At 46.8% G+C, this 27,719-nt stretch overlaps 1 protein-coding gene across 6 annotated transcripts; it reads right to left on the minus strand.

Annotated features, from left to right (window-relative positions):
* Positions 1-497: 497 nt before the first annotated feature.
* Positions 498-27,529, minus strand: Dnajc27 (DnaJ heat shock protein family (Hsp40) member C27). Of its 6 annotated transcripts, XR_012908736.1 has the most exons (9): positions 27,257-27,527; positions 23,525-23,607; positions 20,222-20,291; positions 16,384-16,548; positions 15,607-15,729; positions 8,109-8,269; positions 1,536-4,539; positions 1,215-1,276; positions 498-1,121 (listed from the first exon to the last, which is right to left on the minus strand). XR_012908736.1 is itself a non-coding variant. In XM_075955501.1 (7 exons), exons 1-7 carry the CDS (start codon positions 27,344-27,346, stop codon positions 4,407-4,409), a joined length of 825 nt encoding a protein of 274 aa, XP_075811616.1. In that variant the 5' UTR covers positions 27,347-27,527; the 3' UTR covers positions 498-4,406. The 6 variants fall into 6 exon arrangements, 2 of the variants coding, with proteins under 2 accessions (XP_075811616.1, XP_075811617.1); XR_012908733.1 differs by having other exon boundaries at positions 498-1,431; XR_012908735.1 differs by having other exon boundaries at positions 1,215-4,539.
* Positions 27,530-27,719: the final 190 nt, after the last annotated feature.

Raw genomic sequence — 27,719 nt, forward strand, 5'->3', positions numbered from 1 at the left:
TTCGCTTGGTCTGCACTATTTCAACATGAGTTAATAGTTTCATGTGAGCTACAAAGCCACACTTAATCAAGTCAGACTGGTCTAAGGGACCAACAAATACAATTTTCTGCATTTTTCCCTTTGGAGTCTGAACTAAGTGGTCCTTCTCTGCTTTGCTTTGTTTTGTTGAGGCAGGGTCTTGCTCTACAACCTGGCTGGCCTGGAACCGGCTGCACAGACCAGAATTTCCATGACCCTTTGTCCCAAGGGCGTGGGTAGAGTACAGGCAGGCACCACTACACCTGGCTCATGCTTTTGAGAGAGGGTCTACCTTTGTGACCAAGGTTGGCTTCAAACTCATGATCTTCCTGCCTCAGCCTCCTGAGTGCAGGGCTTATGGTGAGCAAAACGTCTTGCTGAATGAAGGTCACAGCTGATGAGGAACTGGATTCCTGTTTAGTCTAGTTTTACACCAAAGATCAGGGGCTCAACAAATCAATGCAGCCAGCAGACCAGTGTTTGCTATTTGATTTTACTCTATAAAAATACACAACTTAAATACATATGACACTCTGTATACAAGACATAAACAACTGGTAGATTTAACACTTTCAGTTATTTCAACAGAAAGCAAATATGTAAATTACCTTGTAAGAGCATTCACAGTCAAGGGGAAGGGTGTGCAGGGGGCGATCAGTGCAGGGAGCTGACCCCAGCTTCCACCAACAGCCGTATCACAGTCCAGCACCGCACTGCATGACAGCCACAGCCACACCACAAGGGAACACGTTCATCCGCCCCAGAGACAGTTCATGGCACAACCAATGTCCAAGGGGCACTAACCATGTCTAAAATTGTGCTCGGCAGTGGGATGAGAAGGATGAACGGTTCCTTGCTTGTGAAGCCTGCGGTGGAAATCGCTTAGCTTGATTTTGCAACTAAATTCATTTTCAAAAGTTTCCCAAAAATGCTGGGGGACCTAGCTCCATGGGTCGCAGTGTGAGGGAAGTGCCAGTCCAGACACTGTCATGGCCAAAAGCAATTCCTTCATCCTCCTGGTGGCAGCTGCCACTGCCCTTATGCAGTGCTGGCAGGCACTCCTGTCTTACACTACTGAGCTTTCAGCCATCTGGTTGCCCGACCTATGGCTCACTGACCATCTGGCTGCCCGACCTTTGGCTCACTGACCATCTGGTTGCCCCACCTATGGCTCATTGACCATCTGGTTGCCCCACCTATGGCTCACTGACCATCTGGTTGCCCCACCTATGGCTCACTGACCATCTGGTTGCCCCACCTATGGCTCACTGACCATCTGGTTGCCCCACCTATGGCTCACTGACCATCTGGCTGCCCCACCTATGGCTCACTGACCATCTGGTTGCCCCACCTATGGCTCACTGACCATCTGGTTGCCCCACCTATGGCTCACTGACCATCTGGTTGCCCCACCTATGGCTCACTGACCATCTGGTTGCCCCACCAATGGCTCATTGACCATCTGGTTGCCCGACCTATGGCTCACTGACCATCTGGTTGCCCGACCTATGGCTCACTGGCCATCTGGTTGCCCGACCTATGGCTCACTGGCCATCTGGCTGCCCGACCTATGGCTCACTGACCAGCTGGTTATCCGACCTTTGGCTCACTGGACTAAGACAGAATTAGGTACCAGTTTGCAGGTATAAAGAAATACTTCCCACCTGAGACTTCAATCAGTGAGAACAAGTTTCCTGAGATGAAACACAAGCCTTAAAAAATGGTGAACAGATTATAGAAAGACTGCGAATTTATCCTCCACATCTGGACTCTTAAGTTGACAGGCTGGTCAAACAAGGACACACTGAAATGGGGAAATAAAGTGGCCGTGCTTAAGTAAGAAACACTGACAGTGGAGAAGAGCCGTTCCCTGGGAGGCACCAAAGGAGGGGATCTCTCTGACAAAGGGGAGGATATTCTAAAGTGCTTGAGATGACTGGAAGCTAACTCTGACACATCTCCAGGGACTTCCAATAAGTTAAAGAAGTGACACTTGTTGGTGACTCAGATGCAGAAGAAATGGCTTTTCTTCAATAACAACTGTTCAGATGTTTTACCCCTTCTGGGGGGAAATAAGGTCCTTTATAAAAAAACGTTTAGTCACTGAAATGATTGAGTTGGACTCCTGCTAATGTTCTGAGATCTTAACTGGGTTAAGTTGTAAAGAGGGTGAAGGACAAAGCACACATATGTGCCAAGAATTTAACTGAGCACAGAGGTCTGTAAGGGATTCCGAGAAGCTAAGGTTCATCTCGAGGCAAGCATCAATGGTTCTAAAGCCCTGCTGATGGGATTATGAAAACCAGAAAAACCCTGGGATCCTGAGGCTCAGCCTTTTCATTTTCTCACAATTACATTTATAAAGTAGTATGCAGCCACCCAAATGTTAACAAGTAAGATCTCAGAAACAAAGTCTCAAGATGTAAGAATCAAGTCGTGGCTCCATTTCAGCAAGTCACTCTGAGGGATCAGCATGGGAACACTCGAGCGTCCTGCTGTGACTGGTTCACCTGCTCATGCTCTGAACGAGGTGTCTTTAACAACCATGGCAAAGACTGGGCCCCTCACTCGGGTTGACAGCGCCAAGCACAATCCCTCATCCACATGCCTCTCGCCTTCTGTTCCAAGAGCAGGTGGATAGTGGGGTACATTAGGCATGGGGAAAGTCTCAAGCAGAACTGAGGCCCATAGGAACCTGGAGCTGGATGGAGTTCTATCATCCAAGAAGCCAGTTCAAGGGCCATAAGAAATCACAAAGCCACGCCCCAGATCTCTTTATCTCTTTTACACAGATCTGAATCCAGGAAGGACAGCACTGTAAGCTCAGTGTCGCTGAGCACAGCCATGCAGAGCGAGGCTACTACGGTAGAGAAAAGCAGTTCATGAGACTGCAGGGGCTTGGACTCTAAGACAGGAGTGTCTTCTTAGGTGCAAGAGATGTTATCTGGCAGCCATTAGGAGGTAGGTGCTTAAAGTCACAGCCTAGTAAAGCTTTTCTGTCCTGCAAAGCTCCAGTTAGCACAGTGGCTGCAGCTAAAAATATGAAAAACACAGCTAAGAGACAGAAGTCGAGCAATGAGCCGGCACTGTAAGAGATGCAGCTCCGTCCAGCTATGTGTCCACCAGGCAGGGAGGATGCTTTCTCTATGCGAAATGAGTTTTCATCCTTGTAATTTAAAATTCTCTTCAGAAATTTGGAGCCCAAAGAGAAAAACTGTAGAGATTCTGCCGTGCACAGGCCCAAGATGTCACACTGCGCCCCCAACAGCTGAGCCTAGGGCAACTAGGGACTCAAGAAGAGAGGCCATAGCAGAGGTGGGGAATGACGACAGAACGGGGCGAGAAGAGAAGCAGAGTAACACTGGTGTGGAAGGAAGAGACCCACTTGTGGAGAAGTCCCTGCCTGCCTCTCCCACCACCTATGGCAGGCATGAGGAGGCACGCAAGTCTAGTGCCCAACACACCTGAGCTCAGCTGGCCTTTCCCTTCGTGTGGTGTGGCTGAACAAACATCCCCGAGTAATCTATAGCACGCCTTCTAAGTGCTTCTGTCCTGGCCTCTGGTCCCTTGTTCCCAGGGGCTCAGCACTCCTGGCTCTTCTACTAGCAACTATGTCTGGGGCAGAGCAAAGACCTGGGATTCGCGGTGCGCTTCAGGTCCCCAGCTCTTCAGGACACTATCTTTCTCTCTAAGCCCTGGCTCATCTCTCCCCCTGCTGGCTGAGGAAGGAACAGAGAGAATTCCTAAAAAGGCAAGTGGACAGACCAGTACCACCTCACTTTACATTCTTCTACAGGGGTGCTTGTTTTTCCTTTTTTCTTTGAAAGACTCTTACCATGTAATCCAGACTGGCCTCAAACTCACAATCCTCCTGCCTCATCCTCCTCAGTGCTGGGACTGTAGGCACATGCCCCCATGGTTAAAATACTAGCTAAGAAGCGGGGATGCTAAGCTCCCAGGGGCTGGGTGCTGTCCGCTCGCTGCTGTCATTCTCTTTCCTGGTTTTATCCCTTCTCTGATGAGGGTATATGGATGGATTGCTCGGTGGGAGGAGAGACAGCTGAGTCAAAGTGTCCTGCTGGCCTCCCCCTCTCTAGAAGAACCCTCATGGATTTGAGAAGCCAATGCCTAGGTGATGCTACAATTACGGAAACTGAGTTATCTGGCAGTAAGAAATGAAGTGCAGTGCATGAGATGGGGCTCTCTCCCACACAGAAGCAGGTCATCTCACTGCGAAAGGCCCACAGGCACCCACACTATTCACTTACAAATGACAGCACATGAGGGAACTGAACAGTGAGCATTTGTGAAGGAAAAGTCCATGTTGGTGATGTCACCTCAAGGGGAGTCTGTTTGCACTTGAGCCTGCATGTCGCTTCCTCTGCCTTCTACTTGATGTTTTTCAGGAGGGCTGTCCGGGCATTCACAACTGCTTTGAAGGCATCTTCACTGCCAGGCGCCACACACTTGTCTGGGTGAAGCAGCACTGCCAGTTTCCGGTAGGCCTTATTGACTTCCTCCCTGTGGAAAGCACCACGCTCTGTCAGTAACTGAGTTGTCCCTAAATCCTGCCTTCCAGCTCCCATGGGATTATTTCCTTTTCTGAAAGGTAGAACTAAAAGACTAAAAAAACCAAACAGACAGATGGTCCTATGCAAGTAGAAAAATATGGTTGTGAGTCTAGAAGACAGACCAGAAGGGTCAGCCACTGCCAGGCAGCTCTAGACACCAAGGGCCCAGAGCAAGCCTTCACTAACTGAAGGGAGGAGAGCCTGGGCACCAGGAAAAATCCCCTGGGAGAAGCTTCTGGAAGAAGAAGGGCGTGTGATTAGTTCTTGGTGGAGGATCTGGAGTGCCAGGGAGGAACTGGTGGAGAGGCCTGGAGCAGAGAGCAGATGCTACCACCTCCAAAGCAAAACAAGGAAAAACACTGGATTTGATTGGCAGCAACAAGAGGAGGCATTTTGTGGCAGTGGGCACTGAGGAAGCTGTTTTCTCAACATTGAGAGACGGGGAGGAGATTGCCACAGCAGCCCAGGCCTGAGAGCAACAGTTCAGATGGAGGCATCTGTGAGAACAGCCAAGGGAAGGGAGCTCATACAACATGAAGCAAAAGTCAGTGGAAGTGCCGGGCGGTGGTGGCACACACCTTTAATCCCAGCACTCGGGAGGCAGGGGCAGATGGATTTACTTGAGTTCGAGGCCAGCCTGGTCTACAAGAGTGAGTTTCAGGACAGGCTTCAAAACTACAGAGAAACCCTGTCTTGAAAAACCAAAAAAAAGAAAAGAAGTCAGTGGAAGCAGCTGAAGATGAAGGGGGAGCTGCTGAGAGGACTCCATGGTCCCGAGTAGCAGGGACGGGCTGGAGAGGGCCCAGAGTCTGCAGACTCCTTCCCCATCCCACTCCCAGTCATCCTCGGTGTCACATGGTTTTCCTTCCCCATCCCACTCCCAGTCATCCTTGGTGTCACATGGTTTTCCTTTCCCATCCCACTCCCACTCATTCTTGGTGTCACATGGTTTTCCTTCCCCATCCCACTCATCCTCGGTGTCACATGGTTTTCCTTCCCAAGCTTCCTTTCGACACCAGAGTCCCTGCGATCCTGGGGCATGGCATGATGCTGGGTCTTTTTGTTGGCAGGACTTCTCACAGAACTCTCCCAACTACAGAGATGCCTTTTGCTGCCTTGGAGATGGTAGAGTCTGGTGTTATCTTGGGAGACTAAGGTCTGGGGTCACGGCAATAATGAGTCCATTGCCTCAGGCATACATGTCAGAGCTTTTCCTGCTGCCAGGTGAGTCCTTCTGAATTTCTTGTTCTTGTTTGCATGTTATATTCTACATATGCAATATGCAGTCTTTTATCGTGTGTGTGAGAGAGTGTTTTTTTTGGTTTTTGTTGTTGTTGTTGTTTTTGTTTTTTCTTTTTCAAGGCAGGGTTTCTCTGTAGCTTTGGAGCCTGTCCTGGGACTCACTTTGTAGATCAGGCTGACCTCAGACTCACAGAGATCCACCTGCCTCTGCCTCCTGAGTGCTGAAATTAAAGGTGTGCACCACCACAGCCAGCTTATAGTGTGTGTTTGTGTGGTGTGTACCTGTGTCTGTGCATGTGTGAGGCCAGACGTCAAGGGGTCTGTTAGGCCTCAACATGGCTGCTTTGGCTAGGCTGGGTGGCCTGTGAGCTAGTGTGGTAATACTTTGTTTGTGCTGTGATATTTTGTCTGTGCTGTAACAAATGAAACTTGCCTGAAGATCAAAGTGCAGAACCAGCCACACTAGCTAACTACAGAGGTCAGTCAGTAGTGGCACAGGAGACAAAGGCAGACAGATCTCTGTGAGTTCAAGGCCACCCTGGTAACTGGTGAGGTAACACCAGTCTAAAAGAGAAACAGAGCCAAGCGGTGGGGGCTCACACCTTTAATCCCAGCACTGGGGAGGTGCAGACTGGAAGTGATAATGGCTGGGCGGAGAGAGGAATGTAAGGCAGGAGGAGACAGGGGCTCAGTCCAGTCAGTCTGAGGACTCGTAGAGACAGAATGCCCCATTCAGTCTGAGGATTTCATAGTGGTAAGAACTAGTGGCTGGCTGCTTTGCTTCTCTGCTCTTTCAGCATTTACCCCTCTGTCTGACTTGAGGTTTTTATTATTAAGACAAATTGGAAATCATGCTACACTCCAGGGATTCACCTGTTTCTGCCCTCCCAAACCAGGATACATATATGCTGCCATGCTGGCTTCTGTGTGGGTACTGGGAGTCCAAACACAGGTTCTCATGCATGTAGAACAAGCACTCCATCCTCTGAGCCACCTTCCCCAGTGCTACATACACACTTGGTATTATCAAAAAGCATTTTCCTAGGCCGGAAGGTGGTGGCACATGCCTTTAATCCCAGCACTTGGGAGGCAGAGGCAGGTGGATCTCTGTGAGTTCGAGACCAGCCTGCTCTACAAGAGCTAGTTCCAGGACAGGCTCCAAAACCACAGAGAAACCCTGTCTCGAAAAACCAAAAAAAAAAAAAAAAAAGCATTTTCCTTCTTGGAAGAAATTTGAATGGCCAGAGTTTGTATTTATCTGAAGACCCTGTGTCCTTGAGGTAGTACAGGATATCCTCCTTCTCCAAGATGGAGTCTGGGGCAGGGCCAGGGGAGCCACTGCTCTGGGGATATGTCTAGATGGGCTCAGTGTTATTCGTGGCCCCTGCACAGAGTGCCTTTTGAGATTTACAGGTACACAAAGACTCTCAAAGGAAAGTTCTACAGAAACAAGACTGGCGCAGGTGTGTGCGTCAACAACGTCTCACCTACAGGTGGTGAGATCTCTTTAAAGTCCAAGAACCGTAAGAACATTTGACCCGAAACAAGTACAAACAGAATTCTCTAGAACTTAACACTCTAATGTTCAAGGATTTGTCCCAAATGTGCCAATGTCGTTTGATAGACACAGTTTGTACAGATAAACTTGTGTTTATATGGGTTAAGGGAATAGAAATCACAGAGGCCCTGGAATTTACCAGAGCTCTGGTAGATTCTAGTTAACCAAAGTCAATAAAGGGCCAAACTTTTCTTCTTCAACTGCCATGCCCAGCTCTTCCTAAATAAATCTTTTGAATGAAACAGGTAACTACACATAACCCAATCACAGACGAGAACAAGCAGGGTTCATGAGAAAGGCAGCGGGGCAGACTGTTCCTGGGTTGAGAGACACCACTGTCTCCTGGGGCCTCAACGATCACTTATTTCACTGAACACCAGTTTCCCCAGAAAAATGAGAGCAAGTTGAGATATCTTTCTTCTTCTAAAATTCTGTGATTTAAGAATGACTTTTTGTAAAGCTTTCTTAGGTTGTGTCAGATTCTTGCTCAACACCATCAAAAGTGGAGCAAACCATTTCACCAAGTGTTTGGCTCGCTCAGTAGGAAACGCGCCTTCTATTTCTGTGTTGAGTTAGTGGGGCAGAGTCCTTCTGAAACTTATTTCCACACATCCTCAAGTGTCCAGCCAATTAGAAGAAGAAAGATTGGGTAGTACTTTTGGCAACAGAGCCTTGGGATTCTTCCAGAATTCCGCACTAAGCGCCCCAAAGCTGCTTACCTCGAGGCCCCAGGTCTGACTCCCAGCATGTCCCAACTGTCCTTACTATTTCGAATCCTGCGAATGGTGTCGGCTTGTTCTTTGGTGAAACTAGCACAGTTATTTGCAGTAGGACGTTTCCCGCCATTTTCACACAAGTCAACTATGGACACGTAAAAGGTCTGCGAAGAGAACACACCCAGAGAAGTGAGTGTGTGAAATATGAGCTCCTTTCACACGCTTCAGTGACTCTCCAGAGTCACGAGTCATCCCCTCACTTGCAAGACTTTCCTCATGTGATCGAACTGTATTTATATCCATTCCCTTGGCATTGAGGACATAGCCCAGGGCCTTAGGACTATACCCGACCCCCTAACTACATATTTTTAAAGCAGAAAAGTATCAGCTAACTTAAAATTTATTAGTTTAATTTTAAAAATGAAAATGACTCATAATCCTACTCTCAGAGAAGCACATTTTAGGCTGCTAATAGATGAACACTGTTAGAAAAATCCCAACAGTAAAATCTAAGAACTTTCTTTACCCTGAGTCTTCCTTTCCCCTGATACAGCTGTCATTAGCATACTTTGGTGTCCCTACAGAAACATCGGCTACCAGCGCATGTCATACACAAACATTTACATGCAAGATCTCAGGCACAACACAATGCCTAGAGGTTTTCCCAATAATACATCTTGTGCAGGCCTGGTGATGCATGCCTGCCATCCACGCTACCTGGCAGGAGTTCAAGCTCTGCCCAACCTACAGAGTGAGTTCAAGACCAGCCTCAGCAACTTAATGAGACCCAACCTCAAAACAAAAAGTAAAACTAAGGAGACTGGGGATCAGCTCAGCAGTAGAGTGATGGCTTAGTGTGAGCAAGGACCTGGGTCCGGTCCCTAGATCTGCCTTGGAATCGACCTACCTTTACAGACCTTCTTTGTTTTATGGCAACCTCAGTTTCCTATTGGGGCTCTACCACAGTTTATTCAATTTTCTATTCCTGGACTAGCCAGTTAAGTCTTTTGGTCACTGCAAACAATATTGAATTGTTTTGTTTTTTGTTTTTGAGACAGGGTCTCACATAGCCTAGGCAGGCCCTGAACTAGCTATGTAGTAGAGGGTGATCCTGAACTCTCAGTGCTAGGATGATAGGCATGCCATTACCACAGGCAGCTCTGCGGTATGTATTCCTGGGTGAACGGAACCTGAGTCTTCTGCAAGAACAAGAGCTCTTAACCTCTGAGCCATCTCTCCAGCCCACATTTCTGTAATTATAAGGACAGTAAGTCTCCTCTCCCTCCTGTCTCTCCTCTCCTTCCTCCCTCTCCTCTCCCTCCTGTCTCTCCTCTCCTTTCTCCCTCTCCTCTCCCTCCTGTCTCTCCTCTCTTCCCCTTCTTTCTCCTCTCCTTTCTCCCTGCCCTTCTTGCTAGGCAAGTACTGTAAACTCCCAGTGCCTATAACTACTTTTAATTGGTGTATCTCCTCTTCCCTTAGTTTTCTCTTAAAATATTTTCCTCTCTTTCAGATTCTTCAGCAGCACCTTTTATCTCCTTTTGTAAAGGTACCTTTGGGGCTAGAGAACTGGCTCAGTAGTTGAGAGTGTGCACTGCTCTTCTAGAGGAGCGGAGTTTGGGTCCCAGCACCCATGCTAGATGGCTCACAACTGCCTTCACCTGATGCCTCTGGCCTCCTTACATCACATGCAAAAACATATACACATAATTAAAAATAAAATAAGTCTTTTAAAAATGTATCTTTCCCTTAAGCTTCTCTTTCTCATTTCCATTAACTGCAAACCAACTGGGAACCTAATAAGAAGTCTTGACATCTGGAAAGAAAGAGTACCATGGGGAAAGCCACCAGGCCAGGACCAAAGGGTGCCGGTTCCCGTGTGGTGGCCTTAGCATTACCCTTTGCCAGCAATGTTAGATCAGGCAGAACCACCTTCCTCCTGGCACAAAGCTCTATTACACAGGTAGGAAATCAAGAGAATGTGTATCCGATTGAGTCACCAGGAAAGCACAGCTCCAGGCTCCCTACAGAGCAGCGCAGCTGCTGTGCTCCTGTCAGCCCGTCAAGGACAAAGACTCCTTTACCTGCCTGTCTACTAAGAACCAGACTGAAGAATAAAAGATGAAGATGGGCTCACAGTTCACAAGCGTTGCCAGAGTTAGGGTTGACATCTTCTGTAGCCTGGATTAACTTGAACTAGAAACAGATAGATTCTCGGAGCACAGGCAGCTGTGAGAACACACGGTGTTGACGCCCAGTCTAGTCTCCACACGAGTGCGGTCAAAGCAGTAACCTCAGCTTAGTCCATCTAGTGTAGAAAGCTGGACCAGGCCTCCTGTCAGCCGGTCAACAAAACAAAAGCACAAGCAGCCACTTTCAGGAGCGGACAACAGAAAAACTGCCAGGAGGTGAGATACCAACTCTCTTCCTAGCAGCCATATCTGGATCTTACAGACACGAAGTTCCACTGAGAGAAGGAGACAGACACCAGAGTCTGAGGCTATAGCAGTAGCAAAAATCAGCAGAGCAAGGTACTGGGCAGAGCTGGGCCCACTCTAGTTTGAGCTTCCTCGTGGGTTTGTAACCAAGAACTAGGTTACTCATACGGAGATGGAGGCCACCTCAGGCTTGTCAGACAGGAGCCGAGAATATAATCCATACTTTCCAGGGGAAGAGCTAGCCCAAGACACCTACCTGAGCTTGGCCTTCCCAGAAAATCTACTGGATACTCCTGAAATCCCCCTGGGGCACAAAGAAAGGTTGTGTGCACCTCAGGAACCTCACCCATCCTAATTATACCAAAGCCAAGACCAACATGACTGGCTAGAGGCAGAATTTGGAAGTTGAAACCTGCCAAATTAGGTTTAGGAAACACTTAGGGTTTCCTTCAGAACTCTGACATTAAAACAAAAATCAAATTCATTGCAATCTTCCTCCTGCAATAAGAAGCAACATTCTTCCGGCAAAGACAGAGGAATCTGCGGGGTCTCTACAATGTACTCTCCAGAGATGTGGTACCCGATCAAAACATCACTACCATACAAAGGGACTAGAAAAGGTAACCCATTGTCAGCCGAAAGCAGTCATTGGTAACTAAACCCATGCTGGTTCAAATACTGGACTTGACAGACTTCAAAACAGCTATCTATAAGAAAGACTGGAAGGAAATAAAGAAAAATACACTTAAAGAATTAAAGGAAAATATATCTTGAAAAAATATATTATTTAGCCAGGTGGTAGTGGCGCACGCCTTTAATCCCAACACTTGGGAGGCAGAGGCAGTCGGATCTCTGTGAGCTCAAGGCCAGCCCTGTCTACAGAGTGAGTTCCAGGACAGCCTCCAAAGCTACAGAAAAATCCTATCTTTAACAAAAACATCTTATTTGGGCACTGGAGAGATGACTTAGCAGCTAAAAGCTCTGGAGAGGACTTGGGTTCAGTTCCTAGCACCAACATGGCAGCTCATAACTGCCTGCAACGCCAGCTCGAGGGGATCCAACACTCTCTTCTGGCCTCTGTGGTACCAGGCAGACTCATACACATAAAATAAGAAACTAATAAATGCTTAAATAAATCTTTTTAAAAAGTGGTGGTGGCGCACACCTTTAATCCCAGCACTTGGGAGGCAGAGACAGGCGGATCTCTGTGAGTTTGAGGCCAGCCTGATCTACAAGAGCTAGTTCCAGGACAGCTAGGGCTGCACAGAAAACATTGTCTCACAAAAACAAAACTAGGGGCTGGAGAGATGGCTTAGTTGGCAGGACTTTCCGCACCAGCACGAGGCCCTCAGTCTGACCCTCGTTTCTAAGAATGCGGCACATAGGAGTTTGTGTTTATAGCCCAGCGCTGCGGAGCCACAGACGGGTAAGTTGGTGAGTGGCAGATGAGTGACAGATCCCCATCTCAAAAAACAATGGGATGGAACCTGGGGAATGACACCCAAGACTGTTCTCTGGTCTTCATATTCGTGCACGCGTGCACACGTGCACATACACACACACACACACAGACACACACACAAAGAAATAAAACAGCAAGACTTCCCACATTTGATAAAAAAATACCTACTCTTAAACAGAAAAGCTTTTAAAAAAGTTCAGAGTATGTGCTGCTCTCGCAGGACTTGGGTTTAATTCCTAGCAGCTCATAACAGCCTGTGACTCCATCCAGCTCCTCTGTGGGCACCAGGCACTCTCAGAAATGAATAAACCCCAGGTAGGATACATATGAAGAGAGACACACCCCAGCATAGCCCGCTGCTGCAAACCAAAGGTACAGACGGACTCTCCAAAGCATCCAGAAATGGAAGAAGATGCAATGTGGACAGAGACGTAGAGAGTGAGCATGGCTTCCACCTTATGAGACACACAGAGGCCAGACAGAATGGAATTTAATCTACGAAGATTTTTTTTCAGTGAGTCAACTCAGGTTTATTCCACATTCAGGGGATATAAAGGACTGGGGATGGTAGTGGCGAATCACCTAACTTGCATTAAACAGTACACACCTATCATAAGGCTCCCAGTACAAGTCTTAGTTATCATCTGTGGAAGCACAGTCCTATCAAAAGTTCCTAGCACAATATCTAATCACCACACGGGCAGCAGGGAACTACATCCAGGGTCACACTGGAGATAAGTCAGGCATCTGGGCCTAGAGACAGTCTCCAAATAAGGTCAGGTGGAGAACAGAGCACCTTCTGCCTGGGATGGGGATAGGGAGGGGGTGTCATCCATGTTGCTGTCAGGCCAGGGTAGATTGCAACCTCCAACCAGCAGGGCCTCCTGATTTGCAGAGTATAGCATTGTATACGCATATCAAATGATCACACACAATGTACAGTTAAAGTACTGAATTAGGGGTTGGAGAGATGGCTCCAGGTTAAGAGGTTAAGAGCATTGCCTGCTCTTCCAGAGGTCCTGAGTTCAATTCCCAGCAAACACATGGTGGCTCACAACCATCTGTAATGAGATCTGGTGCCCTCTTCTGGCTTGCAGGCATACATGTAAGCATGTATATATAATAAACAAATAAATCTATTAAAAAAAGGTTCTGAATTACAAAAAAACACAATTGTAATCTCTCACAGTTACTAATACACTCCCTGAGATGCTCTCATATGTGAAACAAAAACAATAGCTGCCACACGTTGTCACGTCTCAGATAAGGTGAGACGTGTAAATACCCAGGACTGTCGGCCGTTGAGCGGGCGTGATTCACAGATACACACAGGCAAACACGCAGACCAGAGTGCGCAAATGAATAGGAAGCATGGCGACCCAGCATCACCCTGCCAGCCCAGGATGGCCTCTTGGGAGAAGGAAATCCCACCCAGCAGTGAGGACCGACTGTGCAGGACAACTCCACTACCCAAAAGGCTGGAATTCCTCAAACGCCACAGTCATAAGAAGACAAATAGCTTGTGCACACCTCCACTTCCAAATGGATCAAGCCCTGATTTTATGACTTATTGTTTCAAGTAGCCTACATCTCTTAAAATTATACAAAATTAATGGCTTTAAAAAGTGACATCTGGGCGCTGGCGAGATGGCTCAGAGGATAAGAGCACTGGCTGCTCTTCCAGAGGTCCTGAGTTCAATTCCCAGCAATCACATGCTGGCTCATAACCATCTCTAATGAGATCTGGTGCCCTCTTCTGTCCCACAGGGATACATGCAGGCAGAATATTGTATATTAATAAATAAATAAATCTTTAATTAAAAAAAAAAGGTCCCAGAGTATTCATCTAAACTGTTCCCTATACAAAGGATTCAGCACCTTAAAAATTAAAAAAAAAAAAGTGACATCTGGAAGCCTGGCAGTGGTGGCGCAACCTTTAATCACAGCACTCAGGAGGCAGAGGCAGGTGGTTCTCTGTGAGTCTGAGGCCAGCCTGGACTACAAGAGCTAGTTCCAGGACAGCTAGGATTATGATACAGAGAAACCCTGTTTAAAAAAAAAAAAACCCGAGAGAGAGAGAGAGAGAGAGAGAGAGAGAGAGAGAGAGAGAGAGAAAGAAACCCTGTCACAAAAATAAAAATAAAAAATAAAGAGTGACACCTGGGGCTGGGGAGCCAGGAGCAGTGGCTGGTGCCCACAGCCCCAGCACTAGGTGGGGAAGATGTAGACAAGCGGATACTGCCAGTCTGGACAGCTGAACTCCAGGCTCATCGAGACACCCAGACTCAAAGGTGGAGGGCAAGAGAGAGAGACACTGGACATCTACCTCTGCACACCTGAGAGTAGAGTTCTACACATATGGTCAGCCCAGTGCTTGTGCACGCATACACACACAATAACAAGAGATGACCGTCTGCTCAGGCTGCCATGTGAGCACATCCTTCTACTGCCTTCTCGATTGTTATGTGTGACCAACTGGATTCTGCAAAGACTGTCTCCAACTCTCTAAGCTAACTGTAACCTCTGTGAGTACAGGGTTAGACATCTGTGTGTAACAAGGCAATTCTGCCACAGCAAAGCTTCATATGAATGCAACACCATTATCCAAAGATGGTTTTGAAGAAAAATCTCCATCCCAGGGAAGTAGCACAGCAACTTGCTAAACCTGAAGACCATCATAATCACCTGGACTGTTTTCTAGACACAAATTCCTAGACTCTAGTCAGGGGTGGTGGTACATGCCCAGCACTTGGGAAGCAGAGGCAGGTGGATCTCTGTGAGTTCAAGGCCAGCCTGGTCTACATAGCAAGTTCTAGGACAGCCAGGACTACATAGTGAGGCCATGTCTCAACCAAAATAAAAGTAAAAATCCAAAGCCAGGCAATGGTGACACATGCTTTTAATCCCAGCACTCGGAAAGCAGAGGCAGGTGGATCTCTGAGTTCGAGGCCAGCCTAGTCTACAGAGCTGGTTCCAGGACAGCTAGGACTGTTATACAGAGAAACCCTGACTCAAAAAACAAAATATAAAAGTAAAAATTCCTAGTCTCCATGGCAATGTGAGGCTTCCAGAGGTCGGAAGCAGACATCCGTGTGTGATGGTTCATTTGACTGTCTACTTGATGGAATTATGTTCACTGCAGAACGTCTGTGAAGGCTTTTCTAGACTGTGTTAGGAAGACTCGCCCTAAGTATGACAGCACCATTCCATGGGATGAGTCCTGGACTGAAGAAACAGGAAGCAAGCTGAGCACGAACTTCACCTTTCTCTGCTTCATGAGCGTGGGTGCACCGGGACCAGACGCTCAACCTCCGTCCCCTTAGCATCCCTGCACAATGGCCTGTACTCCAGCTGTGACCTAAAGTCAACCCCCTGCCTTCCTTAATGTGCTTTAGCAGGTATTGATGGCAGCAATGAGAACAGTCACTACAACTCCAGGTGACCGTGACAATGAGCAGGTCTGACCTACAACTGAGCGGACAGATCCACCACCTCCCTTTCCCGCCACCCCCCTCTCTCTCTTTTGAGAAAGTCTTCTCACAGTTTTTAACTCTAAACGGGCATGGCTGGATTTGACACAAACCACAGCAGGATGTCTGGTTACCTGGAACATCTCACTGATTCCCTCTCCAGTTTGTGCCGATGTTTCAAAGTACAGGAACCCCTTGCTTTCAGCCCAAAGACGCCCCTCACTTTCATCAATGCAACGGTGTTTGGTGCAGTCGATCTGAAACAGGAAGTCAGAAAGTTGGGAGAGGGCAGAGAGAAGATCCACCCTTGTCCCACTGCATCAGACCCAGTGAAGTCTTCCTCTCTGAGTGTCAGAGCGACCTATAAAATTACCAGGCTAAATGGGACCAAACAACAAAAGCCCACTGACTGGGTTCTGTCTAATTAAGTTGCATTTCCCACTTCCTCCCACCGGAAAGCAGCCAGTATGTGCATCTGTGAAAGTTGCATCATGGCCTGTCCTACCCAAGAGGCCACTTTCTGCTATTGCCATGAACAACCCCTCCCACCAGGTCAAGTTTTTCCCAGACTGCTTGTTTCCTCAGGCTGCATACCAAGGGAAAAAATAAATGAATAAAAACCCAGTTAGACCAGGGTTTTGTGGTTTCTGTCTCAGAGGCAATTACTCTATGTTCTAAAACAGCGCCTCCCTGCAGTATGCATGTGTGTACATCCATGTTTGTAGACTGAAGACAAGGTCTCATTAGCCCAAGCTGGCCTGGACTCTCTATATAGCTCAGGCTGGCCTCTGGCTCAGAAGCCTCCTGCTTTCAGTTGCTGAGTCTGGGGTTACAGGCTAAGCCATACATCCAGCTCTTGCCTTTCCGTGTCCTCAAACAGCCACATTAGCAAAGCAATTCAAAATAGTTACCTTGTTGGCACACACAACAAAGACGATATTGTCCATATTCCCGTGAGGCCCAAGTTCCTGCTTCATTTCTGCCAGCCATGAATCAAGGGCATCAAAGGAGTCTTTCTGTCCAACATCATAGACCAACATCACACCTTGGGTGTCCTTGTAAAATTCGTTTCGGACCTTCAGATGGAAGAACAGAGGTGCAAGGTGTTGGCTCTGCGATCTTTGTAAGGATGGACTTCACAGCCATTAACTTAACAAAGTGTGTCCTCTTCTGCAGTCAGGGTACTCATTATTATATCTCAGTAGTCACCGACTTTTAGAGGACTTTATATAAAATCAAAATGAAACAAGGAAATCTGTAGGTCAGGAGAATTTTTAGCAGAAATCAGACCATGGCTCCTCAGCGAGCACTCTCTAGCTGTTGGCAGATTTGGAAGACAGTTTTGTCAAGATCTCCTCAGGGAGGTGGGCAAACAGTCAAAAGGAACTTAAAGGAAAATGACACAATTGTGAGCAATGGCTGCCACCACACAAACATCACATCCCAGACTTCATCCAGCATTCCAGGCACAGCTTCCCAGAATGCTCCAGGGCCATACATCAATTTGAACCCCAAACTCAGAGACCAAAGTAATTGGATGGTAAGGAGCACAGCTGAGGAGGCAGGCAGCTCTGGGATCACACCACTAGAAGTTGTGTGACCTTGAGCAAATCACAGAACCCTTCTGTACTTCCTCATCCGTAAAAGGGGATCATAGGACTAGGACCAGGTAAGGTCATGATGGCAATCCATTTAGTATAGCGCTGGGAAAATCAGTCCATATAAGCTCCTTCTCCCTTTCTTCCTGGTATTCTGTCTGACTGTCCTGACTGTCCAGACATTCTGATCAAGGGTCAGAGACGTGAACTACCACACCTGGCTCTAACATGGGTCCTCATGCTGTGCGGCCAGCACTTTACCCAATGAGCCATCTTCTTAGCTTCCTAAAGTATCTTCTACCAGGGCTGGAGAGATGGCTCAGTAGCTAAGAGCACTGTTCTTGCAGAGGACACAGATCGGCCTCCCCTCACCCAGATATGGTTTACAGCATTCAGAACTCCAGCTCTAGGGGATTCATCAGTCTCTTCTGACCTCTGAGGGCACCACAAGCACATGGAGCACAGACACACGTGCGAGTATAGAATAGACATATACATGTAATAAACATACATACAATGAAATAGATAAAAATGAACTTCTACCAACTCTTTCTCTCTACCTTTGTCTACTCTCAGTCCCACCCCCCAAATCCTGCCCTGGGCCCTCTTCCTTTGTGAATCTTTCTCTACAGTTATGCACCATCAACCACGTGCATAGGTTCAACTGTGAGCAGGAGATCAGCCTGCTCCCGCTTCAGCTTCCTTCTAGCGAGCACCGGATAGCTGAATGTCTCACTGAATTCTCATGTGGGGACATCAGTGCTAAGGCTGAAGACCCAGTGTCCACCTCCACTGCTCTGTCTCCCTCTAGCAGACTCGCGGTCCTGCAGATGGATCGTGTCTGCGTGCTTCTCCACCTCTCCCCTTCCTTCCACAGAGTCCAGTGCGGCCTTCACCACACTGCTGCTGCCTTCCAAGCTGGCTTCCCAGCACCAGGGCACACTGTAACTTATCTTTTTAAAGCCTGGCTCAAAATTCCCCAGTTGTTTCCCCACCCCCATGTCCTCCAAAATTCAATCTCATTTAAATGGGATTACAGGGTGGGGTTTGGTTTGGTTTTGTTTTTCCCTTTGGTGTAGGTGTTGAGGCAGGGTTTCTCTACAGAACCCTGGTTGTCCTGGTATCCATTATGTAGACCAGGCTGGCTTCAGAACTCACAGAGATCTGCCTGCTTCCGAGTCCCCAGTGCTGGGAATAAAGGTGCACGTCACCACCATCCAGTTGACCTTGTTTTTTTTAATCTATACAAACTATCTCATGCACTTTACAAAGAGTTTTGATGTAGTCGTGTCTGATCTTTATTTAGCTTACTTTGTGCTTTACTGTGCATACAGGATGGAGTTAATTATCACCAGAGACGTTTACTCCAACTGTGCTGGGCTTAAACGTACCTAAACTAAACTACTCAGGTCCTAAACTCTGATCTGACACCAGGTAACGAGTCATGGTGAACTGAAGTGCTTTCTGGCCCCCTGTGGGCTGTTACTCTGCTGGCCACGCTCTGCTGGCTGTGGTGGTCACAGCAGCCCCTGCAGCCAGGGAGGTGGCTTGGTGGGTAAAGCACCTCCTGCCAAGCTTGATGGCCTTAGTCTACTTCCCAAAAGCTACACGGTGGAAAGAGAAGACCAACTCCCCAAAGCTCACCTACCTACACACAGGTATGCGTGCACGCACGTGTGCACACATACACACACATACATCATGGCATTCATGTGCCCACATGTATACATATCAAAAATCAATGTAATTTTTTGCCGGGAAGGGGTGGCGCACGCCTTTAACCACAGCACTCGGGAGGCAGAGGCAGGTGGATCTCTGTGAGTTTGGGGCCAGCCTGGTCTACAAGAGCTAGTTCCAGGATAGGCTCCAAAGCTACAGAGAAACCCAGTTTTGAAAACAAAGAAACAAAAATTAATGCAGTTTTTAAAAATTAAAAATCAGTGGAACAGCAAAAGTCACCCAATCTGAGTGGTGTGTGTGTGTGTGTGTGTGTGTGTGTGTGTGTGCATGTACGCATGAGTGCCTGTGGCGAATGGAGGGTTATGAATGAACTAACAGGGACTCAGGAACCTATTGTACTAAAAAGATCAATAAGAAGAAGACAGCCGAGAGTGCTCAAATGAAGAATGGGCAGCGTGGTGGTTGCAGCCCTAGCAAGGCAGACATCTCTGACAAGAGAATTGAGAATCTGGATATGAGGCCATGCTGGGCAGCATAGCCAGTCCCTGCCTCAAAAGAAAGGATGAATTGCAATGCCAGGCAGGGGTGGTGCACGCCTTCAGTCTCAGCACTCAGGAGACAGAGACAGGCAGATCTCTGTGAGCTCGAGACTAGCCTGGTCTGTAGAGTGAGTTCCAGGACAGCCAGGCCTACACAGAGAAACCCTGTCTCAAAAAACAAACAAAACAAAACAAAAAAACAAAAAAAAAGAAAGAAAAAGAAAAGAAAAGATGACTGGAAATGTCCAAATGTGCTAAAAGCTATAACTTACAGATTCAAGGATTCAAGCTATGAAAAGCCCAAACAGCAAAACCCTAAAAAGATCCACAGAACTAAAAGTAAAATAAAAACATCTCGGTGTGTGTGGACACACGAGGCAAGGCCGAGGAGAGAATCCACAGCACTCGGCACACAGAAGAGTCTGCAACTGGCAACCCAGAACCCAGAGCAAAATAAAGCAAAGCAAAGTACAGAGAAGGAAATAACAAAGATGAGGACTAAAGTGAAGTGGCCAAGCCAGCAAACAGGTCACCAGCAGAGAGTGCGCGACTCTTCCAGGCCTGCCACACCAACGAACGCAAACCATGCAGGCCTGCTTTGCCTTCTTCCACGGCTGGGGAGTGATGGGAAGGTCGCAGCCCTGCTGTGAAAGCAGGGACCTTGCTGAGCTGTTACATCCACAGGGGACTGTGATCATTATCCGCTCACACTCTGGATGGGGTCTGAAGTGAAATGTCTTCTTCATTCAAATATTTGAAACACTAGCCATAAAACTTCCCATCTCGATTCCAGGAAAGCATAGGTGATCAAAGAGTATTCTTCACTAAATTGAGGCTCAGAAGACAAGCAACCAACGTGAGCTACACTTTACATGTGATTTAAACTAACTTCTACTGTTTCCAGCATCAAGACAGGATATAAAGCTTCTTACCTCGTAGAAGAAGGGGTGTCCAGCCATGTCGAAGATGTTGACCTTGATTTCTCTGTCTCTGACTTGGACCCTGAAATATTCAAACAGAGACCATCTCAAAGGTTGTGTTTCTGCATTGACATTTATGTTATTTATGGATTTCAAAAGGAAACGGGTCACATTTCCAGAAGCTTTCTTCCTCTTCTTCTTAACTCCAGATAATCTTTTTTGTTTTTTGAACTACCACTGCCCAACACTCTGGATAGTCTTTACAAGAGAAGCCTTTTGCCTTGCTTTAGAACACTGAGCCCGGACTAAGGACCCATTTCCCGTTATAGATATTTTAATCCACACCCTGAACCAACAAGCTGCTCCCAAGTGAAGGGTTGATCCCACCTGAGCTTGGTGACTGGTTATGTCCTGGGGGTGGGAAGGTGGGGATGGGGGGAGGGTTATGAGACCCTCATTAGAGTATCCAGCCATTCCCCACAATCTTAATTGCACATGACCTCGGGGAAGGGCTAGAGTATACAGACTAGGAAACACAGGGGGCAACAAGGGGTATCATCTATGCAGCTATGGGGAAAGACTTTCTTCCAGCTGGTAAAGACTTTCTTTTTTTTTTCTTTTTTTTTTAAAAATATTTACTTATTTATTTATTATGTATACAATATTCTGTCTGTGTGCATGTCTGCAGGCCAGAAGAGGGCACCAGACCTCTTTACAGATGGTTGTGAGTCACCATGTGGTTGCTGGGAATTGAACTCAGGACCTTTGGAAGAGCAGGCAATGCTCTTAACCACTGAGCCATCTCTCCAGCCCCCTGGTAAAGACTTTCTACTGCAACCTTTTGGAAGAGGAGTACCCACACCACAGGTAACCCCTCACCTATGCTCTGTAAGCCAAAGAAACACACTGGTTCCCTAGGTGGAATCTTGCCTTGGTTTGTTATTGAGATCTTGGGAAGAGGGGTAAACATGGCTTATGTTTCCCTTGGGAAGGAATTTTCACAATACTTATCATGGAATAATCATCTTTTTTTTAAAAAAAAATCTGTAAGAAGCAGAATAGTCTATTTTGCCATCTCAATAAATAAGTTACAATTCCATGGTATCATACAACAATTTCCATTTCTTAGATAAACTAAGCACTGATATGGATTCTGAACAAAGTTGTCTTAAATAGGATGACCCACCACATCACTGATGACTATGCTCGGAAGTAGAAAATGGGAAGGAAAAGTAGAAAGAAATGTGGATTTCAAATGAAGGCCTTCATAACATTCACAGTCAAGATCTACAAGTTTCACATTTTAGAGAAAATGTGCAAAACACCTTCTGCTGCTCTCAGCTGAAAAATGGTGAGAGAATTTACATAGAACTCCTGGGTTCCACTGACCTGAACTACTTTAATACAGTCTGGAAGGACATACATAAACTTGACCCTGTCCTTCATACAACTGACATTCTGTTACAGACATACCCCATCAGTTTTATTGAACTCCTTGAATATTGCCTTCATAATCTGATAGGGAAATTTTTCACCTTTAAGTGCATCTCTCTAACAATATTTACAAAGCAGTCACCAGGGAGAAGCACTGTACTGGACATTTGGAGAAAACATAAAAATTCTTCTTACAGTACTCACTTTGGATGCAGGACATAAAAAAAATCAATCTTGACTGACCAGGAAATTCCCTTTCCCCTGACTAGCCTACATAGTACCAGAAGAAAAGAGATCATGATCTCCCCCAGTGGTGGACCCTACATGCTACAAAATCAACCTGCCTGGCAAGATATGTCCATGGCGTAATAGTGGCATGGCAGTTAGGAGAGTAACCAGCTACCACAGGAGGGATTTCATGCCTGATACTGTAAACCTGGTCAAAAGCTACGGCCAGGAGATGACAGATGAGGAGGAACTAGTGTTGTTTTGCTCAAAGGTCATGATGTCAAATTGCCCTCTCAATACTCACGTTTACACCCATAGACCTGTGTGTTTCTCATTTTTGGTCAGAGAAGCTTCTTTTAATGGGTAATGGTTGATACATAAATGCTAACTGGTCAAAGTGCCAAGGATAACTACGAACGCTTAATTACAGATAAATCATCTAGATCAGCCTCGACTAAGCCAGCTCAGGGACCAGCAAGCAAGAGGTGGCAGAAGAATGTAAGAAATGGCAGGTGGGAAACAAAGATGTGAAATGCTGACTTTGGTTATGACGTGGCAGCTGTACACCCAACTCACAGAACTGGTGTCACCTGGACAAGACCAAGTCAAGATAGTCAAAATTCCAGCATGGATAGAGAACCTTTGGGGCCCCGTCTTTGGTAGGAGAAGCTACTGGCAGGCAGCTGATGGCTGCTGAGGGAAGGAGAATGTGGCCACTGGTAGGTAGCCCATGCTAGTGAATGGCCTCACACCCATACACATATGGAGGTAATGGTGGGTGAATATGATCAAAATACATTATGCAAACATATAAAACTTTCAAAGAATAAATAAAAATGTTAGCAAAAAAAGAATACCCCTGTCTCAAAGTCAGGGATAATAAACAGATACAAGTAGCACAAGCATTCTACAGTAAGGCCTGAAATTCCATGTGGAAGAAATATGCCGTTGCCAAGCAGTGGGGGTGCACCCTTTAATCCCAGCACTCGAGAGGCAGAGGCAGGCGGATCTCAGTGAGTTTGAGGCCAGCCTGATCTACAGAGTGAGTTCCAGGACAGGCTCCAAAGCTACACAGAGAAATCCTGTCTCGAAAAAACAAAAAAATGGGGAAAAAAAAAGAAAAGAAATATGCTGTTTACCCCAATTCTATTCTTTGGTGGCATTTTTAAAAGTTTGTTGTTGTTGTTTTGCTTTTGTTTTGTTTGCCACGTTAATCCTCTCTCCAGCCACTCTTGATTCACTCCAAATAAATTCCCACTTATCCCCAAATTCATTATTCTCAAATCTGCTGGATTCCAACCAGCTATCAAGATCATAAACCAACAAAAGGCAAAGCAGCCTAAAAGCCCACTTGCTGGTAGGACCTGCTCACACAGAAATCTGTCCTCAGACGCCCCAGCGCCAGATGGCTTGTGCTCATCGCTGCCACGCCCACGTCTAAAACCAGGTCTGGGCTCGCAGGTACCTAACACACCGTCGGCTGAAAGGATGGCACCAGATACCTGAAGAAGTCCCTTACCCCATCCTTTCCAGTTTATCTTCAAAGCCTCTATTTCAGTGCAACCATGCATACGCTCTGATGCAGACTCGGACTCTCTCAGGACACACTCTGAGTACCTGCCTAACGAACAGGCCAGAGAAAGGTGTACTTACTTTGTGACTCCATAGTCAATTCCGATGGTTGCCAGGTATTTAGACACAAACCTCTTCTCACAGTAGCGCTTTATAATACAGCTCTAGGAGGATAGAAATGCATGCATTTAGTAATACACACTGGAAAGATGTGTCAAATGAGTACACTTCTTCATTAGGGTTTCTTCAGCCACCTCAGTGAAAATGAAAGTGTTCTCAAATGCAGAAACGAGCTGCGTGGCAGTGGAGAGCTGTGACTGCAGCACTCGAGAAATGAGGAGATCGAGGCCGGCCTCAACCACATGAGACCTCGTCTCAAAGATAAACAAACCCCCAAAAGACAAAAAAATAAAAGGCATCTGAAACAAGTATAAAAAGTGAGGGTTTTACTTGTTGTTTGTTTTGAGGAGGTCTCATTCCTGGCCGACCTGGAACGCTAGGAAGATGAGGCTGCCTCACGTCTCTGCCTCCCTAGCGCTGGGATCAAAGGCACAAGTGAAGAGCTTAAAGAAAAGAATTTTAATTCTTACCTTCATACCAAATACGGATGTTTCTGGTTTTATTCCCAATCATTGCTCTTTCCTTCTGCAGACCTTCCCCACCCTCCCACTTTCATTACAAACAGCCACATCCGGGACCAGATTCACATGTCTGAGCATCTCCTAGACGGCTTCTACTCAAACATCCTGCCGTCATCCAATTCAGCATGTCTCCAGATGAGCCTGTCTTGCCGACACCGAGCCCTGTTAACCATGCCATCATTTCCCAATGACAAAGGATCAAGATACTAAAGTCATATTTGAGTCAAGGCCCAAGTCTTCAAGTCCACAGTATCATTATCCTAAGTACCAGTATCCAAAAACAGAAACAGGCCAGATGGATGAATAAAATGTATTACAGCCACATGATGGAATGTATTTCTATGATATGAAGAACATCCAATACATACCACAACAAAGATTCACCTTATACGCATTACACTAAGTGAAAGATGTCTGTAGTAAAAGATCATGTAGTATGTGGCTCCATTCATACGAAATAGCCAGAACAGGCAAATCCACAGAGGCAGGAAGTGGGTTACTGGTTAGGGGAAATAGGGAGTCTGTTAATAGCTACGCCTTTTCTTCAGGGGATGATGAGAACACTCTACAACTGACGATGGTAACGGTTTCACAACTGCAAGTGAACTGAAAGTCAGCGAGTTGTATGTTTTAAATAAGTGATTTCTATGGGACTTCCATCACACCAAGGCTTTGTTCTGAATTTAAATTTTATTTTTAATTACGTGTATACTGTATGTCTGTGGCTGTATACACATGTGAATGCAGGTGGCAACACAATACAGACCAGGCTGTTAGCTCCCCTTGAGCTGGGGTACGGGCAGTTGTGAGCCACCGATCTGACACAGGTACTGGGAGCTGCATACTGGTCCTCTGCAGAAGCAGCAAGTGCCTCTAACAGATGAACTAGCTTCTCTCTCCAGCCCTCATTAAGGCGTTTTTATTCAAGATTTTTTTTTATGGCTTTTAATCTTTAGGGAAGAAAGGGGTTATTTCCAATATCTTTTTTCTTTTTTCCCTTCAATTTGACTGTGTGTGTGTGTGTATGTGCTATGTGTGCCCTGTGTCAGAGGGCAATTAGAAATTTGGATAAAAGTTTTTTTCCTTCTACCATGAGTTCTGGGGACTGATTGAGGTCACCAGGCTTACTGCCCACCCCAACCCCAAGGGCTTATTCCTTTCCATGTGGGAAACTTGACATTTCTCAGAGACCCTTATTAATATTCAATCCAACTTCTTGCACTGACAATGGACCCCAAAGGGCGTGCCAATTTTCACAAGTGTGCTAGGATCTGACCCAACATTCTCATTCACCACAAACCTCATCTCTCTCTCTCTCTCTCTCTCTCTCTCTCTCTCTCTCATATATATATGTGTGTGTGTGTTAATTTCGACAGCATATTTTTAAAAATAGTAGTGAATAAAAATGGTGGTTACTCTTTTACTAAATCTATTAAGCACATTTTTCAAAACTGCTCAATTTTTATCTACCCAGAAAGCCAAAATTTAGGTGGAAATGGGATTTTTAATTAAGCGCATGGATGTCATTCTTCAGTGGCCATCTTTCTTTTTGAGACAAGGTCTTTCTTTCTTTCTTTCTTTCTTTCTTTCTTTCTTTCTTTCTTTCTTGTTTTGTTTTTTGAGACAGGGTTTCTCTGTAGCTTTGGGGCCTGTCCTGGAACTAGCTCTTGTAGACTAGGCCTGCCTCTGCCTCCCGAGTTCTGGGATTAAAGGCGGGCACCACCACCACCCGGCGAGACAAGGTCTTTCTTGGGACATGCGGCAGGCGGCTCACTGACTCGGCTAGGATAGTTGGTCAGTGAGGGCCAGGTATCTCCCTGTTTCTGCTTGCCCAGCACTAGGATTCAGAAGCCTGTGCCACTAGCTCAGGGTTTTGCAGGGTTCTAGGCATAGACCTGTTCTCCATGCTTATCCAGCACTGACTCTCCCAACTTTCTTAGCTTTGTAAACCAGAGTTGAAACATAGTTAATAGTCAATACATGTTAAATTTCAACAAAGGTTTGGTTAACACATACACAATGGTACCTAAGTAGTAGAGGGGGGACCTAAACAGTAAAGCACTAATAAATATTCACCGAACGTCTTCTAAGTGCAGTGTACTGGTTTAAATACTCCCATCAGTAGGTCTTCCGCATTTGGGAGAGTGTAGACTCCGCTTCCAATCCCCCTCCCTGTCCTGATTTGCCCACTTTGGGATTCTTAACCAACAGCTTCCCCTCATTAAGGGAGAAAACTTGAGTAAGAAGAACAGGCATCTGAATTCATTTGGGAAAAGTCTTAGGTCACCAATGCCCATCGGGGAGGAAGTTTAATAGCTAATACACAGCAGATGGAACACACAGAAAGACAGTTCAATAAACAAACAAAGAAATGGATAGGAGCTGGAGAGATGGCTCAGAGGTTAAGAGCACTGCCTGCTCTTCCAAAGGTCCTGAGTTCAATTCCCAGCAACCACATGGTGGCTCACAACCATCTGTAATGGGGACTAGTGCCTTCTTCTGGGCTGCAGGCATACACACAGACAGAATATTGTATACATAATAATAAATACATATTTTTAAAAAATAAAATTAAATTAAATTTTAAAAAAAGAAACGGATAGATGGATAAATGAATGAATGAATAAAGGCTTCTCTGCGAAAATGACTTGACAGCATGAGAAATTTATAACAAAAACAACGTAAGATCCTGGGCGGCCAGGGCATGTTCCCTGAAACGCAGTAGGTTGTTGTGTTCTGGTGATGGGAATGTCACTGTGCCCGGCGACATTTTTCTGAATCTATCACAGACATCCCTTTAAACGCCACAGCTAGGAGGCAATGACTCTCCCCACCTTCATGTCTTGGACCCCTCTTTCGGAAAGCAAATTTGATATCTAAACTATAAATTTGGGACCTAGGCCTCTTTACTACCTTCGAAATATAGTCAAAGGTCAGAGGCCACCTCAGGCACCTTCTTGTGGGCGGTGACGTTAGTAAAGAGCGTGCAACCCAAAGGTCAAAAAAGGTCAAGGCAGTTTTCCTCTGGAAGCTGCAAGGCCCCGGTAAGCACAGGGATGCTCCCGGAGCAGTGATGAGGCGGGGCTTCGGGCTGTTGAGTGGCTACTCTCTCAGCCAATGGTCATGTCTCACCGCAAGCGGCGGCCCCGCCCCTCGCACCAGCGATACTCACTTTCCCCACTTCGGCGTTGCCCATGGAGATGACTTTGATGCGGAGGGACTTGGCTGGCTCCTTCCGCTTCGGCGGCACGTTGGCCTCCATCGCCCTCGCTCTGCCGAGGCTGCCGGTTCCGGTGTCCTTATGCACCCAGCCAGCCCGTCCCTCAGGCCTTCTTGCCCAATGGCGGAGCCGCTGCGCTCGTCACCGCCCTGGCTCCGCGGCTCGCCATCCCCACCGCTGCCTGGCCGCGGACCGTCGCGGGCGGTTAGGAAGCGGCGAGCCGCGGAGGGCGAGCGGAGTCTCGCGATGACAGCGCGCCGTGACGTCATTGCGGGGCTCGGGAGGACTGGGTCTCGGGGTCCTGGTGGGCCAGGGCAACGTGGGCGACGACACCTGGAAGTCGGGGCTTCTTTGCTTGGCCCAGGGTTGGTCTGCACTTAGTGGCAAAAAGAAGAGTGAACGTCACGGGGAGTTT

The sequence above is a fragment of the Microtus pennsylvanicus genome, chromosome 21 (assembly GCF_037038515.1).
Source record: "Microtus pennsylvanicus isolate mMicPen1 chromosome 21, mMicPen1.hap1, whole genome shotgun sequence".
Lineage (NCBI taxonomy): Eukaryota > Metazoa > Chordata > Mammalia > Rodentia > Cricetidae > Microtus > Microtus pennsylvanicus.